General features: G+C 34.9%; 1 protein-coding gene across 2 annotated transcripts in view; it reads left to right on the top strand.

Annotated features, from left to right (window-relative positions):
* Window positions 1–5,520: 5,520 nt before the first annotated feature.
* LOC118269264 (hemicentin-1) overlaps window positions 5,521–14,064 on the top strand; it is a 123,274-nt gene continuing 114,730 nt past the window's right edge. For both annotated transcript variants that reach the window (XM_050702512.1, XM_035584282.2), the window contains exon 1: window positions 5,521–5,979. In XM_050702512.1, the coding sequence (XP_050558469.1) occupies window positions 5,916–5,979 (64 nt within the window). In that variant the 5' untranslated portion in view covers window positions 5,521–5,915. The remainder of the gene's footprint in view (window positions 5,980–14,064) is intronic.

The raw sequence follows: 14,064 nt of genomic DNA, 5'->3' as shown, positions 1-14,064 counted from the left end.
CTGTGGCGATTGCTTACCATCAGGTGATCCGTCTACTCATTTACCGACTTAGGAGTAGGTACTATGAAAAATTCAAAGCCAAAAATACTTAGGTCCTAGTTCTTTGCCCAACTCGGCAATCGAAACTCCTTGCTCGTCAAAGTCGATTTATGATGTTATACCTACTTGCTAACAATCATGAGGCCAGTAAACGATTTACGGATACTTTCAGGCTCTGCACTTGGTTAGATAATCGTTAAACCCATCGACTCGGAACTAATCTTCCATTGACTGGGCCTTTGTGTCTGTAATAGTAATATCTATCTGATGTTCTGTCAATATTACGTTATATGCAACGTAGCTTTATTTTTAGGAAGTTCCTTTTATTCTTGAACTGTGAAAAAGTTTTATAATCTAGGTAGGTACCTACTTACGTAGGTACCCATTACCCTTACCCGCAGCTGCGGAAGACCTTGCGGATTACCAGGGTCTGGTTTGAAGTAGGAGTAGAAACGGGATGGTTTTTAGTCCATAAGTCTGACACTCCCAAGACATTAGACGACTTTCCAGTCTGAAAAAAAAACCTGTTGACTAAAATCCACTCCGTTCCTGCTGACTACTCTTGCTCTTCGAGCCGGAGTCCCGGTAACCCGTCAGATCTTCCGCGGCTCCGTAGAATTCGAAGGGTTTTTTTTTTTTTGAGGGGGGAAAATCACTCAACGGCTGCCGCCTTGGGCGAGCCGGGAGGGAGGGTCAGTTTCTTACTGACTAAAAACGACCCCGTTCCTACCTACTTCTGCTTTTCGAGCCGGATCATAAATGATACGTAAATGTTATCTAACTATTCACCTCACATTCTTGTATTTATTCACCGTTTGAATAAAATTTTGCCCGTTTTACGGTACCTATTTCCATTAAAAATAAAACCTTTTTACTCATTGAAAAATAACTGGCCCTATCGTATCAAAAAATCTAGGAATGCCATTTGTGTTTTCTTTTTTATTTTTATTTTTTTTATGGCTATAGGGTTTCTTTTTCGTCCAAATCAGCCAGGCTTTAATTCAATTTTATGTACACTATAAAAATAAGAAAATAAATAAATGAAAAAAAAAATTTAGTTTACAGAGAATTATGCATTATTTTCATTTAATAATCAATATAAATAATAGGTACTTACCTACTTACTTGAGAAAAAAACTGGCCATGTTTTGATAAAAAATATTATAATTGCCATTTGTGTTTTCTTTTTAATTCTTTTTTTATAATTATGAGTTTAATGGCATTAGATTGAATTTTGGACAAAATCAACCAGCTTGGACATTATTAATTGTCTATGGACGAAAGGTTATATGCAACCTTTTTGTGTACCTCTATTACGTTGGAAAATTTGACGATTTTATAGATTTTATGTGCTCTTTACGAATATCAATTTTGCCACCTCGTAGATATGTGCTCATAGAAATATTAAAATTGTATCTATGTAGCCGTCATACGGCTATGACGTCACTTTGGGTGGCCAAGACGAATTCGCATTGTTCATCAGAAATAGCAAAAGGTAGAACATTACTAATGTTAATTTGTATCACAATCATATGTGCATTTTTTAAAGTTTAAAGCACCAGCTGCTGCATTATTAATTACCTAATTAATAAAGCTTAATAGCAAAAATAAATAACAATAAACTCGCCTCAGCAATCAATTAAGTACGTTTAAAATAGTTCGTAGCCTTTTAGTACGTTTTCTGTTACTTTATTTAATTTTAATCCCGCTCAACTAATCCCGACGCGCAACCTCCAAGTCTCGAACCTTCTTTCTAGATTTTTCAAGAAAAAGTTTGTCACTTTACAACTCTTTAGTCCAAGTTTTTTTAGAATGACTTGACTAATGGCTTCCCGCCATTTTGTAGCAGAAAAAGAACTCGGATTGAAAAATGTTTAATCTATCTAATTTTATTCTATTTTCTTAATGTATCTTGAATTGCCTGATGAAATGCAGAAATCTTAAAGAGTCAAGCAAGAGAGGAAAGTAAGTACGTACTAAAATTATTTCAGTGTTCTGGGGGCCTACTCCGGTTCTCGAATCCGAAGTTTCGTTTAATCTTCGGCCGTAGGTTTTATTGATTTACTAAAAGAATTACTTAAAATAACGTTTTATTTTTAATTTCATATCAAAACCTATTTATTTATCTCATTTAATTCGTTAATTTTTGTACACGAAAGTTCGCAATAAATATGCAATTTGCAATTTGCGAAGTTTCGAATGAAATTTCGTTTTTCGTTGAATTAGAGTAGGCCCCCTGATTTAGTAATTGGAAAAAAAATATATAAAGTTTCGTCTAAATCTTAAGTAAACGTTCACAAACCCGCATCGCTCGAATCGAACGGATCGCACGCAACGGATTTTAGTTTGTCTTAAATAAAAACTCATACAACAACGTCCACTGATCCGCACCGTACGGACCGCTCATCGGCAATGTCTACATGCGATGTGTACCGATGACATCATACCTAAAATCCGAATGAAAGTGGTATCGGCAATCCGATTGCTGATGCTGATAATCCGATCGCTGTCGATACAGTGGATGCAGTCTGAAAAATAAATCCATTTGATGCAATCCATACGTTGCGTGCTATGCGTAAGATGCGGGTCTGTAAGCTTGACTGGCAATGATAATTCCATGCTATCGGAATTAATACGCAGGTTACTATTACCGCCATAACCAAAATATTATGTCTGTAATGACCGAATACCTACTTAAACGCTACCCAATTTTAAGACGCTCTCAAATGTATTACTGTCACTATTAATTCTTTATAAAATGACAGAGGTAGCACGATATTTAAGTACAACTTAAAATTTAGTAGCGTTTGAGTAATCGGGCGTAAGAGTAGGTAAGTAAGTATATAAGTAAGTATATATAAGTTTTCCTATACTAATGTTATCGCTTACATTCTTAGAATTTTCAAATAAATAGGTAGAGTTTTACATACGTTCACAAATTGGTACCTATTGCCTAAGTACTCAGGTAGTTTTTTAATAGGTACCTATGTATAGGTATGAGGTCCACATTTGGCCACTATGTCGCGTAATGTAACGCGTGTAATGAACTCCGTAAACCATAAGAGTAACTGCCGCACTGAGAGACATACAGTGATTACTTAAACTATTCCTGAGTAACGATTTTGTATCGAAAACAATTGCTAAGGACTAAGTTAAGTAACCATGCAATGACTCTGAGTACGGCGGTAAGTCTATAATTGAATGGATATCTACCTAGTTTGTGGTAAAAAGAGCTTCCTATACTAGTAATTTAGCCACATCAAAACATGGCACAGCGCACCGAGGTAAGTACTAAATCCCTTAAAATATTTTTTTTATCTCAAACAGTTCCATATTTGAAATTTGCTAGTTAGCTGCTGACAGCTCTATTTCTCCATAAATTAGTTCCAAATTGCGAAACAAAGAAACCAATTTATTTGCATGTGCTGTTAACTTTTTTACTCTATTGGGAAGAAACCTTTAAAGATGTCGATATAAAAAAAAATAAACAACAAACTGCGTATAATAGTTACACAGATGGCCGGACCAAACTAAACATGTGTTGTTACAAAAAGTTTGACTTACCGGAAGAAAGTGTCGTTGGCTGAGTTAAAATAGCCTAGCCGCTGGGCTCCGGTCAAGTTATATTCAAAAATAATTAAATAGGTAATGGTAAACAAGTCAACCGGCTGATTTGGACGCCTGTAGGCGAGTGGGGTCTGTTCAAACGGACGTCTGTATTAAAAAAACGTTTCTTCATGCCAGCTAGGCTTTTCTGTAATAGAGATGATGACGGGGTATGAAAATTCAAATTCTATTTAGTCCGTCAGTTAGGTAATGAAAAAATATTAGACACGTATTTTGCTATTTTGTAGCTATATTCAGGTAAAATGAATCGCAGTTTAGGAGTGGAAGCAAATACGTCGTTTCTACGTATAAAACGTACCTAGAAGTGACGTCACGCGATATTTGAAATCGATATATCTTCGGAAGTACTTGTTTCCGTAAGAAAATAAAAAATACGCGTTAAATAATCTAAAAGACGGGCATTCAAATAAAAATTAGTCATCTACCCTATTGTCAATTCCAAACAATTGAAGTGAGCTTTGTCGCAGTCCGCTATGTCATTGGTTGTTAAAATAATCTCGACCAATGACAGATGAGAATGCGATCGAGCCTAGCTAATCATCAAGTTCCCCAAAGGCAAAATGTCTAGTTATTAATCTATTTTTTTTTTAATTTTACTGTAAAACAATACTTACATAACTTTTAAACAATTAAATATTTTTCGAACTCTAGAAAGAGACAAATAGACAGGTACATTTCTTTATTTATTATCTGTCTCTATCTAGTGTCTTGGCTGTGGTCTTGGGTAAAATACGTAAATAAAATAATTCATCACGGTAGCTTTTAATCCGTGGTTTTAATACCAGAATACCGCGTTAAAGTGTGTCTAGATTAGACAAGGAGCTTAAGTACTAGAGATAATTAAATTATGTTCACGCTTTGTCCTCGTTTCTTTTCTTATTTAATTAATTATACATTCTGTTTGTTACCGTTTCATGGAAAGGGAAATAAATATGGAAGGTGGCAGCCTTGAATCAATTAAAAAGGACAATAATATTGTTGACATTACGTTAATTGCATCGGGGATTACAATGTCATGGCGGAATTCCAATCAACTCGTGTTACAACAAAGTCGAAGTCTAATCTAAAATTCTTTGTAAGGACTTTTGTACTCTACTCTATAATATTTTTAAATTGACTCGCTTACTATAATTTGTATAAACGAATTTCTCGTAGAAAAAATCTAGTATTCCTAGTCCTGGTACTGGAAAATAAATCATAATTACCATAACTGGCGACTTGCATCGCGTAACTCCTGAAACAAATATTCGTGTGGGGCTAGAGACAAATGGTAGCCACTCGGCGCACCTGAACCATACCAAACACGACGTAAGTACATAATACGTACTTACAAACTGATATTTGAACTGTGCCATGCACACAATATTGCACAAACTGCGGCGCATATCGTGCATGTGTCACCGTCGCCGTATCAACCGCGCCAACCGCAGGTGCCACAATAAATAAAAAATGAACGAATTTATTTTATTATAGCCACTAAAATAACGTCAACACAGCAATCATAACCTCAGTAAAAATGTAAACAATGACTAATAAAAACTGCATAACATATTATATTGTATCTTCATTCATTCGTAATAGTGTCCGTCGCATTCCATTTTACTGTGTAATTCTGCCTTTATCTGTTCATTTTTTTCGACGCTGCTTTGTTTTCCAATCGCCTTCCGTAAATACAATACCTTCAATAGGGTGACAGCGTTTCTATGCGCGTACGCTCTACAAAACTACAACCATTATCATTAGTAGGTTCTATGAAAAGAGACTTTAGAAAACGGTCTTTATGTTCAAGGAGATAAGAGCTACGAATCTGCAAAGGTTAAGTTGGTTCTAAGTTACGTTTCGGTGCGGTGCACATGGAGTCGGCAGTCGCGCGCCCACCGACTGTGGTTCCGGTGGGGTCGATCACCACCGCGTAGTGTATGCGTGCCTTTACACACTACATTCCGAACTTTACTCGCGTGCACAGTGAACGCTTCGCGCCAAATTTCGTATAAGTACGATATTTGAATTTTGACGTTTGTTTTTTTTTTGGACGGAACATTACTTAATAATTTTTTTAAGGACATATTAAGGACGATTTTTGAAAAGTTCTGTGTTTTTTTTGTGAAGTGACTAATTGTTTGAAAGACGTATTAATTATGTGAAAACATTTTGGCTGTTATCAAGTAAAGGAATTCGTAAACACTTGTGTTGTTAATAAGTTTTGTATTTGTGAAATGGTTTGTGAACAATAAAATATAAATATCAAGATGAAGATGCGGTGGAACATTTTAGTACATTTGTTTATTTTATTTGTTTTCGCAACTTGTGTCGGTAAGTGGGAAACTTTGTATTTTATGCATGTTTAATTAAATAAGTAGATTAAATGAGTTTGCTTGATTAGGTATTGTGTGGAGAGATTTTTGTTGCGAAATATTTAAATGAATAATTTAATTTTCGTTGTGATATTTAATTTTATCAGATTTAATTTATGTTATCAGTTTCAATTTAAATATGATAGACTTATTTGATTTGTCGATACCATTACTTGAGAAAATTACTTATTGTTGTCCAAGAACTTTATCTATTTACGACTTAAATTATATTTTGTTTAAGCTATTACCTACCTCTATCAGTTTTAAATGAATTAATTTCCTTAGAAAATTGATTATTCACGGTAGGCTAGTAGGTAATTAAATTTGACATCACGTGAAATGTTGATAAAAAAACATTCATGATTTAGTTTTGTGATTCTTATGCAAAGTGCAGTAACAACTATAACAATTTAAATATTTCCAGAGCATTAATGTACCAGAAACAATCATAGCTCACGGTGCCTGACCATGCAGGCCGAATATTTTACTATTCATTGTCTCTGGCTAATTTAAAACGATTAAAATCTACGGTACACACGGTATGGCGTGGCATGAAAGGGAAGCATGATAGAATTATGGTGATGTATGAATAATGGCTGCAATTTTGTGCATTGCAACACGTGGAGATGCTCGTCTTATTTTGTAATATTTGATTTAGATTGTATTTTAATTTGGTGAACGTTAGTTCTAGCTGTTGGTTGTAATGTGTTGCGTAGTTTGTGCCAATCATACCCCGTAGGTAATTGTATTGTAAGTTGATAGTATTTGCATTTTATACGGGATGCTATATTTACTGTAGCTCATGTTACTCTTAATTGATTGTTTTGCGGATTGATTAGTAGTGAGTAGTGTCCTTACCTGTTTGTAGTATCCTTAATTTGTATGCCTTAATTTTGCAAACAATTTTTTAAATTAAATGATATTATTTCATACGTAAAATTACGAACCTGATCATGTCTTCGTGATTCGTCATTTCTCTTACAAAATTAGGTTCATACCTCCGCAAAATGATATTTGCATATGTAAATGTATTGTACAGTCACTTTTGCGGAAAAGAGTAACAATTAACCCATCACAAGCAAACTTCCGCGTTAATTACAGTGCGCATACCATCTTCCATTTCATCAACGAACCATAAATATTAAATGCAATACATACATATACAAAGAGTCCCTACTATACATATCTAATACGTGTGAAATTGGCTACTTCCTTTAGTACGGTAATGTAACATATCTTTCTCGTAACGCGGCCCATATGTCCCTGAAATAAATTCGCTCGGAGCTCGAAAAAGAAGTGATACGACGGCCTTAGGAAAGGCTATAAGTTTCCATCAAGTATAGACATTAAACCTCTACTTAGTCTATGAACTTTCAATAAATCGCCACGGTTCCTTGTTCACATATATTTTTGAAATCGGCTCGTTATTCTTTCTTGTGTAGCGTGTGTAGGTGGGGCTCGGGTCGAGTGTGATCATTTTACCCAATGCCCGCAGATATTTAATACAAGTCTCTATGGAACGAATCAGCGATAATGCTGAATTGATTTTGCGGCGGCGTGATATTTCTATTGATAGTTTATTCTACGTTCTTGTTGTGTTTCTTGGTTCTTTTTCTGACCTTTGACGATCTACTACGAAGTATCTAACAGTAGAAGGAAATAAGCTGCATTTTACACGTTTTTGGGGACCATTTAAGTTAAGTCAATCCGATATTCCGATGACAATTTAGATAACAGCTTGACTTATCCTTTCTGAACTCGATTAGGGTATGCCATTTTACTTTGACAAGTGGGTGCTACTTTTATCTGCACTCCAAACCCAATATCACGTGGCTCGACCCAAAAATGACCTTCTGACCGAGTTTCGTGGACCCTTTGTATGACTTTCCGGCTTCCAGCCGCCACTGATGACTGTCATAAACGTTCCGGTACTGTTTCTAAGACAGTGGCTTGAACTGCGCATGCAACCGTGATCACCCATCCGTGTTTGGACCTTAGTAATAGTTACGAGTGACGCACTTGGCTTGAAGTGCAATACAGGCTATAAAAAGGGGACTCAGTTGGTTACTAGGTTGACAAATTTGCAGTTTTAAGTCTGCAACGCGATTAAACATCTCTGCAAACAATTAAGATTAAAAAAGAGTGCAACTGTAGCATTGACTTGCAGCTATAATTACCTAATTCTCATAAAATAAAAAGCCAAAGTTTTTTGTATCATAATTAGGTGTGCACCTCTTGACTCTCCCTTGCAACTTCGGAAAATGAATGACGTGATATTTATAAGGGCTTTTTTTGAGGAGGGAAAATCATACAATGACTTATCCCGCCTTCGGCGCGGCGTCACACTCTTACTGACTAAAAACCATCCCGTTCGTACTCCTCCCCGGTAACCCGCTAGGTTGTCCGCAGCTCCGGATTAGGCATTGGCCCTACTGGACCCCATCTGTATTTATCACCTATGACCTACTTTCGTAATTAGACATCTCGTCATCAAAAACACTGTAGAATTAGTTAATTTTTGCCCTAACTAAACGATTAACCATAAAGAACACAAACTCTTTAACCTTGAGAACAATTCCTTATGTTTGGTAATTACTAAGACTACATATAAACATGGGTATATCTCACACATTCAAGTTAATACATCCGCGGAGGTAAGGCGCTTGTAAACCAACAGATAGTGCCCTAATGGGCTGGTAGACACGGCATTGTGTAATTAACGTATCAACGTCCAACCTCCTTAGTTAAAGCGTTGCTATATTTTAACCGCGCCGCTAAATACGTCGCGATTTAAGTAATCACTTAGCCAAGTAAGTTTATAGTTCATCATGTTAAGCTTTAAGGTCTAAGTTATTTTTTTAAATTGTATATTTATTTTAGTAGTGTAGCACCTAGTAGGTAGTTATGTATCTGTAGTTAACTTATTTTAAATTTAATTTAGTGTTCAGCATCATAATTATTGATTTGTTGAAATGGTTAGTAATCCAATATTGGATGAGTTTTATACACATGACATGTATCACTGATTTTAGAAGATTATTAAATCATAATTAAATTATCTTGTACCGGTTAACCAAGCTAATATTTTCTCTGAGACATAGATACAACAATGTTTTTCTTGATGACTTAAACGGAAACTTAGCGATAAGTATATTCATGTAATACTTGCAAAATGACGTGTAAAAGTGTCAATGACTTAACTTAGGTACCGATTTGAAATGTAATATAATTTTTTCATCTGACTGCACCCTCAACGTCTTCAAATCAGCAAAAGCCTATTTATCTTTACATTAGGAAGTCTACCGAACTGGTCATTATGCATGCGACTGACCTGACCCGCCCCATTGGCCAATCCTTTTAGAGCTCCTCAGCCTTTTTGCCTACATCTATTATCCCTGTATTAGAGAACAATAAGACATGGGTTACAAACAGATGTCACTAGAAATTTATTAGAAAAAGAACATTTATTGCCTCACTGACCTTCAATGTGATTTCGTTATTGGTTTGATCCATCAATTTGATCGGTAACCAGGTAAAGGTAAACCTGGCTAGGCATTGAGATACTGTTTGACATAGGCACATGTCGTGGTTCATTTTATGAAAGCTTGTTCTTGTTCAAACTCCAGATTTGAATACATCGCTTCCGTAAACTTCTCAGAGAGAGTATTTGTCGTAACCTACTAAGACCATTACGCTTTCATACTTTTAAGTTAATTTGTTTGAATTGCTCTTTCTTTTCGAAGTTTTCAAGAAAATAATCGTGAACGAGATATAGATCTCATCCTGTTGAAAGTTTAACAGCGATAATTTTCAGTGTCCCGGTCCGCGGGTCGTTCCGACAAATAATATATTGCCGACAGTTAGAATGTAGTGGATGTTCAAACCATATCTATTACAATCTATCTATTCAAGGTAATAAAAATTGACTTGTTGAATAATTACGGTGTAAGCATTCTTATAGGAATGGAAGAAAATGTATAAATAGTAGCGTATTAGTCTCTAGAGGGCACTTATGGCTTTCCTAAGGAGGAAATGGAAGATAGGAGATTAATCTATAGCTTGATCCGGGCATAATGTGGTGCATCTTTTTGGTGGCTACTAGAACCAGTTTAGTATCAGAACGCAGACTCAATGAAATTTCTGGAATGATTGCTTTCTGCAGACTGCGCTCCACATCCCATTGGGGGTGATAAGATACTCTTGCTATGGTTGGCAGACTTTTCTTCTTAAAAAATAATTTACAAATGTCCTCTCTTTACCGAGTGATATTTTCATATGAAGTTACAAGCTCAGATGTCGTACAGTATCATATATCCACGTTGTATGGTATTAATGTAACAGAAATAACAAGATTCATAAAAAATAATGGACGAGTACTGAGAAGAGAATTAGTATACTGCTTCGTGCCTTTATATCTTCTGCCTATATTTTAGCGTTAGGTAGAGAAATATTTTTGCAAATTAGGAAATTCTCACGAGCAAAGCGAGCACCTTAACTGGTTCAAAGTTTGTAGTCATAACATGTAAGCATAATGTTAATCACAGAGTGTTTTCCCACGGAGAGGTAAGTCGACATGTGCGCTAGTTTACTGTAACCTAATTACTACAATATCTTTTTATTGTTGTTGTCAATAAGATATTTCTTATTGACATTTCTTGACTAATTAAATTTGGGTCGTGTACAAACTATTCTTTTCTTAATGTATATTTCCAGTAATGTCTGGTTTGGATTTAGTGTTAAGTTTACCTCAAAAAGTATACGAAACTGCTGCCTCATTCTTGTGTTGAAAACTTTTGTGTAAGATTAATCAATCAAACGTAGCCAGCACCCAGCTTGTATTTACTCCAAGCGTTAAAACCTAAGGTTCCCTAAATCCTTTGTAAATGTTGGAATAGTAAAAAAGTTTGAAGTACAAATGACATATTTCGCCAATCTCCATTGTCCCGGTGCCGAGAACAAGTTCTTGCTTCTAATAAAACTTTTTATTAGACTTTGCTGAAGTCCCTAACTTCCTTGCTTACTTTTCAGTAAGCTGTGGTACTTCACATTAAGAAAGGTATTTTACAAAGCGTCAGAAATATCTGTATTAGCGAAGTAATCTTCACGGGCGTTATTTATATTTGAATATTTAGTTCCTTTTCAGTTCCAGAAGTTACAGATTGTATGTGAGAAAAGAAGGTTGACAAAAATTTTAAGTTGACATTTTCACGACGGAAAAGTCTCATAATAGGGTGGTGTATTTAAGAGTTGGGTCAATAATAATGGTTTTTGTGATATTAGGAGCTGCGCTGATCTGAAGTAACGAAATGCATAACTGTCAAATCAAACGAGTTTTCAACTGCAAAACGAAACTACATAACTCGATTAATCCTTTAAAAAATTACGAGCACTCGAAAGGAATCAGAGCCTCAAAGTAGCACAACACTTTAATAGAGAGATACTACGCAAACCTTGCAGACAAACAAAAACGATTACGAAATAATTGCTTGAAATCAACAAAAGAAGCAAAACAAAGCGATTCAAAGCGAGGTGCACATCGATTAAGTGCCGAATACGGGCGATCAGATTCCAGATAGTTTCTGTATCTCGGTAATCGGATCAATATAGTCAGAAGCTATGCAGTATAAAAAAGAAAGTTTATTAGTTTGTTTGCCGGCCTCTTCGGCACCCATACGATAGTTTTAAATCGATTTCAAAGCTTATTACTCGATGCTACTCGGGTAGCTCAGTAGCCGTGGGTGCCATTAAATAGGGTTTCCATGTGTGACGTTTAATTAAAAAGTCTTTTAGTCGATTACATTTTAAATCGACTAAATTTTCAAATAACATTGGTAGGTCCACTGTAATTTTCATTAAGGAAAGATAATTATGAACCAAGTAGTAGTAGTGTAGTGTGACAGTTTTTTTTTATATTGGAAATTAATTATAGGAATAGCTTTATACTGATTGCTATAATTGTGCTTCGATACGTGTCTATTAACTCCTGTCTATTTGACCTAGTTTTTTTGTTATTTTGACCGTTGACACGTGTTTACTTAACTACGTACTTTGTGGTAATTGTCATAATAAGCGTTTTTAAAGTTAACCTTATCACCTAGAGTACCTTATAAAAAATAAAGAAGTCATCAAATATTTCATCTGTATTCATTGAATCAATTATTCCAAATTGACTACCAAACTTACAAATGTATGAACTGTTTTATATTTATTCGACAAACAGACTGGCAGACAGACGAATGACATTTCTGTATTCGTAAAATTTATGCATGAAATATGTTAAAATTTCAAATTATTTCTCTTTAAAAGTCCATCTTGGAAAACGTGAAAGTTTCTAGTCATGTTTTAAGGTTTTTATACGGAAACTTATCATGAAAACGCAATCTTATGATATAAGTCTCGACGGTTGCCAAGTCAGAACTGGCAATAATTAGTTCTGGGATTTGAGTTAACTGCAGTGTAACTAATTTCTCTAGACACGGCTTATATTGCACGAAATTCTTATTACCGTCCATAAAGTATTTAAATTAAAGAAATATGTTATAGTTGTGGAAATTTTCCTTCAAGTAAGTAATACTGAAGTTTGCTTATTATATTTTGAAGTTAGTTTTTCTTATTGTATAATATTATTTCTTATGGCTGTTTTCACCGACACGAGTCAGACCAACGTGAATCACTGCAGGGTGCCATCTGTAAACCAGTAGTACCTACAGTGTTAGGCGCGTGCGCTCAACATAATGCTGAGTTTGAGGTTCTTTTGACATGGGCAAGCGCAATTTCAAATTATATCTTCTATCTTGTTTTTGTTAATACTGAATTTGTGTTTATTTTTGTATTTTCACTGTTTTGTTATATTTCGCTCGCTGTTTCTTTCTTTTGTTTTTATTATGTTTTATTAAACGACATTTTGGTTTTCATCGACCTATAAGTGATACCTATGTCTTTATGCCTTTACTATTTAGTTAAATGTTTTAACTACTTTCAAGCCAATAAAAAAGTATTGTTGGATCTAATTGTCTCTAATTGGATATATGGGATTAAAATTATCGCCGTGACGTGAAATAGGAAACGTATCAATCAACAAACATACATACATTATATAGTTAAGCGTCTTACCGCCGTACTCAGAGTTATTTAATGGTTACTTAACTTGGTTCTTAGCAATTGTTTTCGGAACAAAATCATTATTAAGGAATAATTTACGAATTATTAATAAAGTTAGTTAGTTAGAGACATCTAACTGTGGCAGTAAGAATATAAAATTTATCGGCAATAAACAGCTGAAATAACTGATCTTAGAAAACTGTGGCATGTAATTTCCCTCCCACCCTGGTAAGGTATTAAGTATTCCCAAAATTTCAACGGGACCTGAAAAAAAAATCTTTGTATAAAAAAAGAGGAGCCGCCTTAAATTTTCTTTACCCTCTCTATTTTTTATTAAGTAATATCCCTAAAACCTTTTCCTAAGTCTGAAAATACTATGCTGAATACTGCATCAAATCCATTCAGGCAAACGCGAGATAGTCGCGCACTAACGTACATAAACACATACAGGACAAACAGAGAACCTCCTTTCTTTGAAGTCGGTTAATAATAAAACTTTTATACACGTAAGTACCTAGCTACGATGCGTCAGATAAAAGTAAGGTTGCTTCTTTATGTTATGAAATATATCATATGTTATACGATTTAATGTTCAAAATTAACTGACAAGTTAATTGCTGGGTTTGAGCGGTGCCGGTAAAGTGCGATATGTCCTCTATTATTTAACATTACATCACCGTTTTCTTCGGTAACAAAGAATTCGATATGCTGGTAACCTGTCATTTTTAATATTTTATAAGTTACAGGTGTTTATTTGTTTGTATCATAGATTTACATAAACTGTTCCTTCCAAGCGTGACATAGCGGAAGAAATATTCATAAAAGTGGAAAATAAAAGAAGAAAAACGAAATCCACGTTGTAATCGTAATTTGAAATGTGGCAATTTTTAAACTTTTTTCCTTAACACTAAATATTTCGTAAGATGGTCAGTTTTTTAATGCA

Source organism: Spodoptera frugiperda, chromosome 2 (genome assembly GCF_023101765.2).
Source record: "Spodoptera frugiperda isolate SF20-4 chromosome 2, AGI-APGP_CSIRO_Sfru_2.0, whole genome shotgun sequence".
NCBI lineage: Eukaryota > Metazoa > Arthropoda > Insecta > Lepidoptera > Noctuidae > Spodoptera > Spodoptera frugiperda.
Note: the sequence above shows the minus strand (reverse complement) of the source record. Positions and strands in the feature narration are given on the sequence as shown.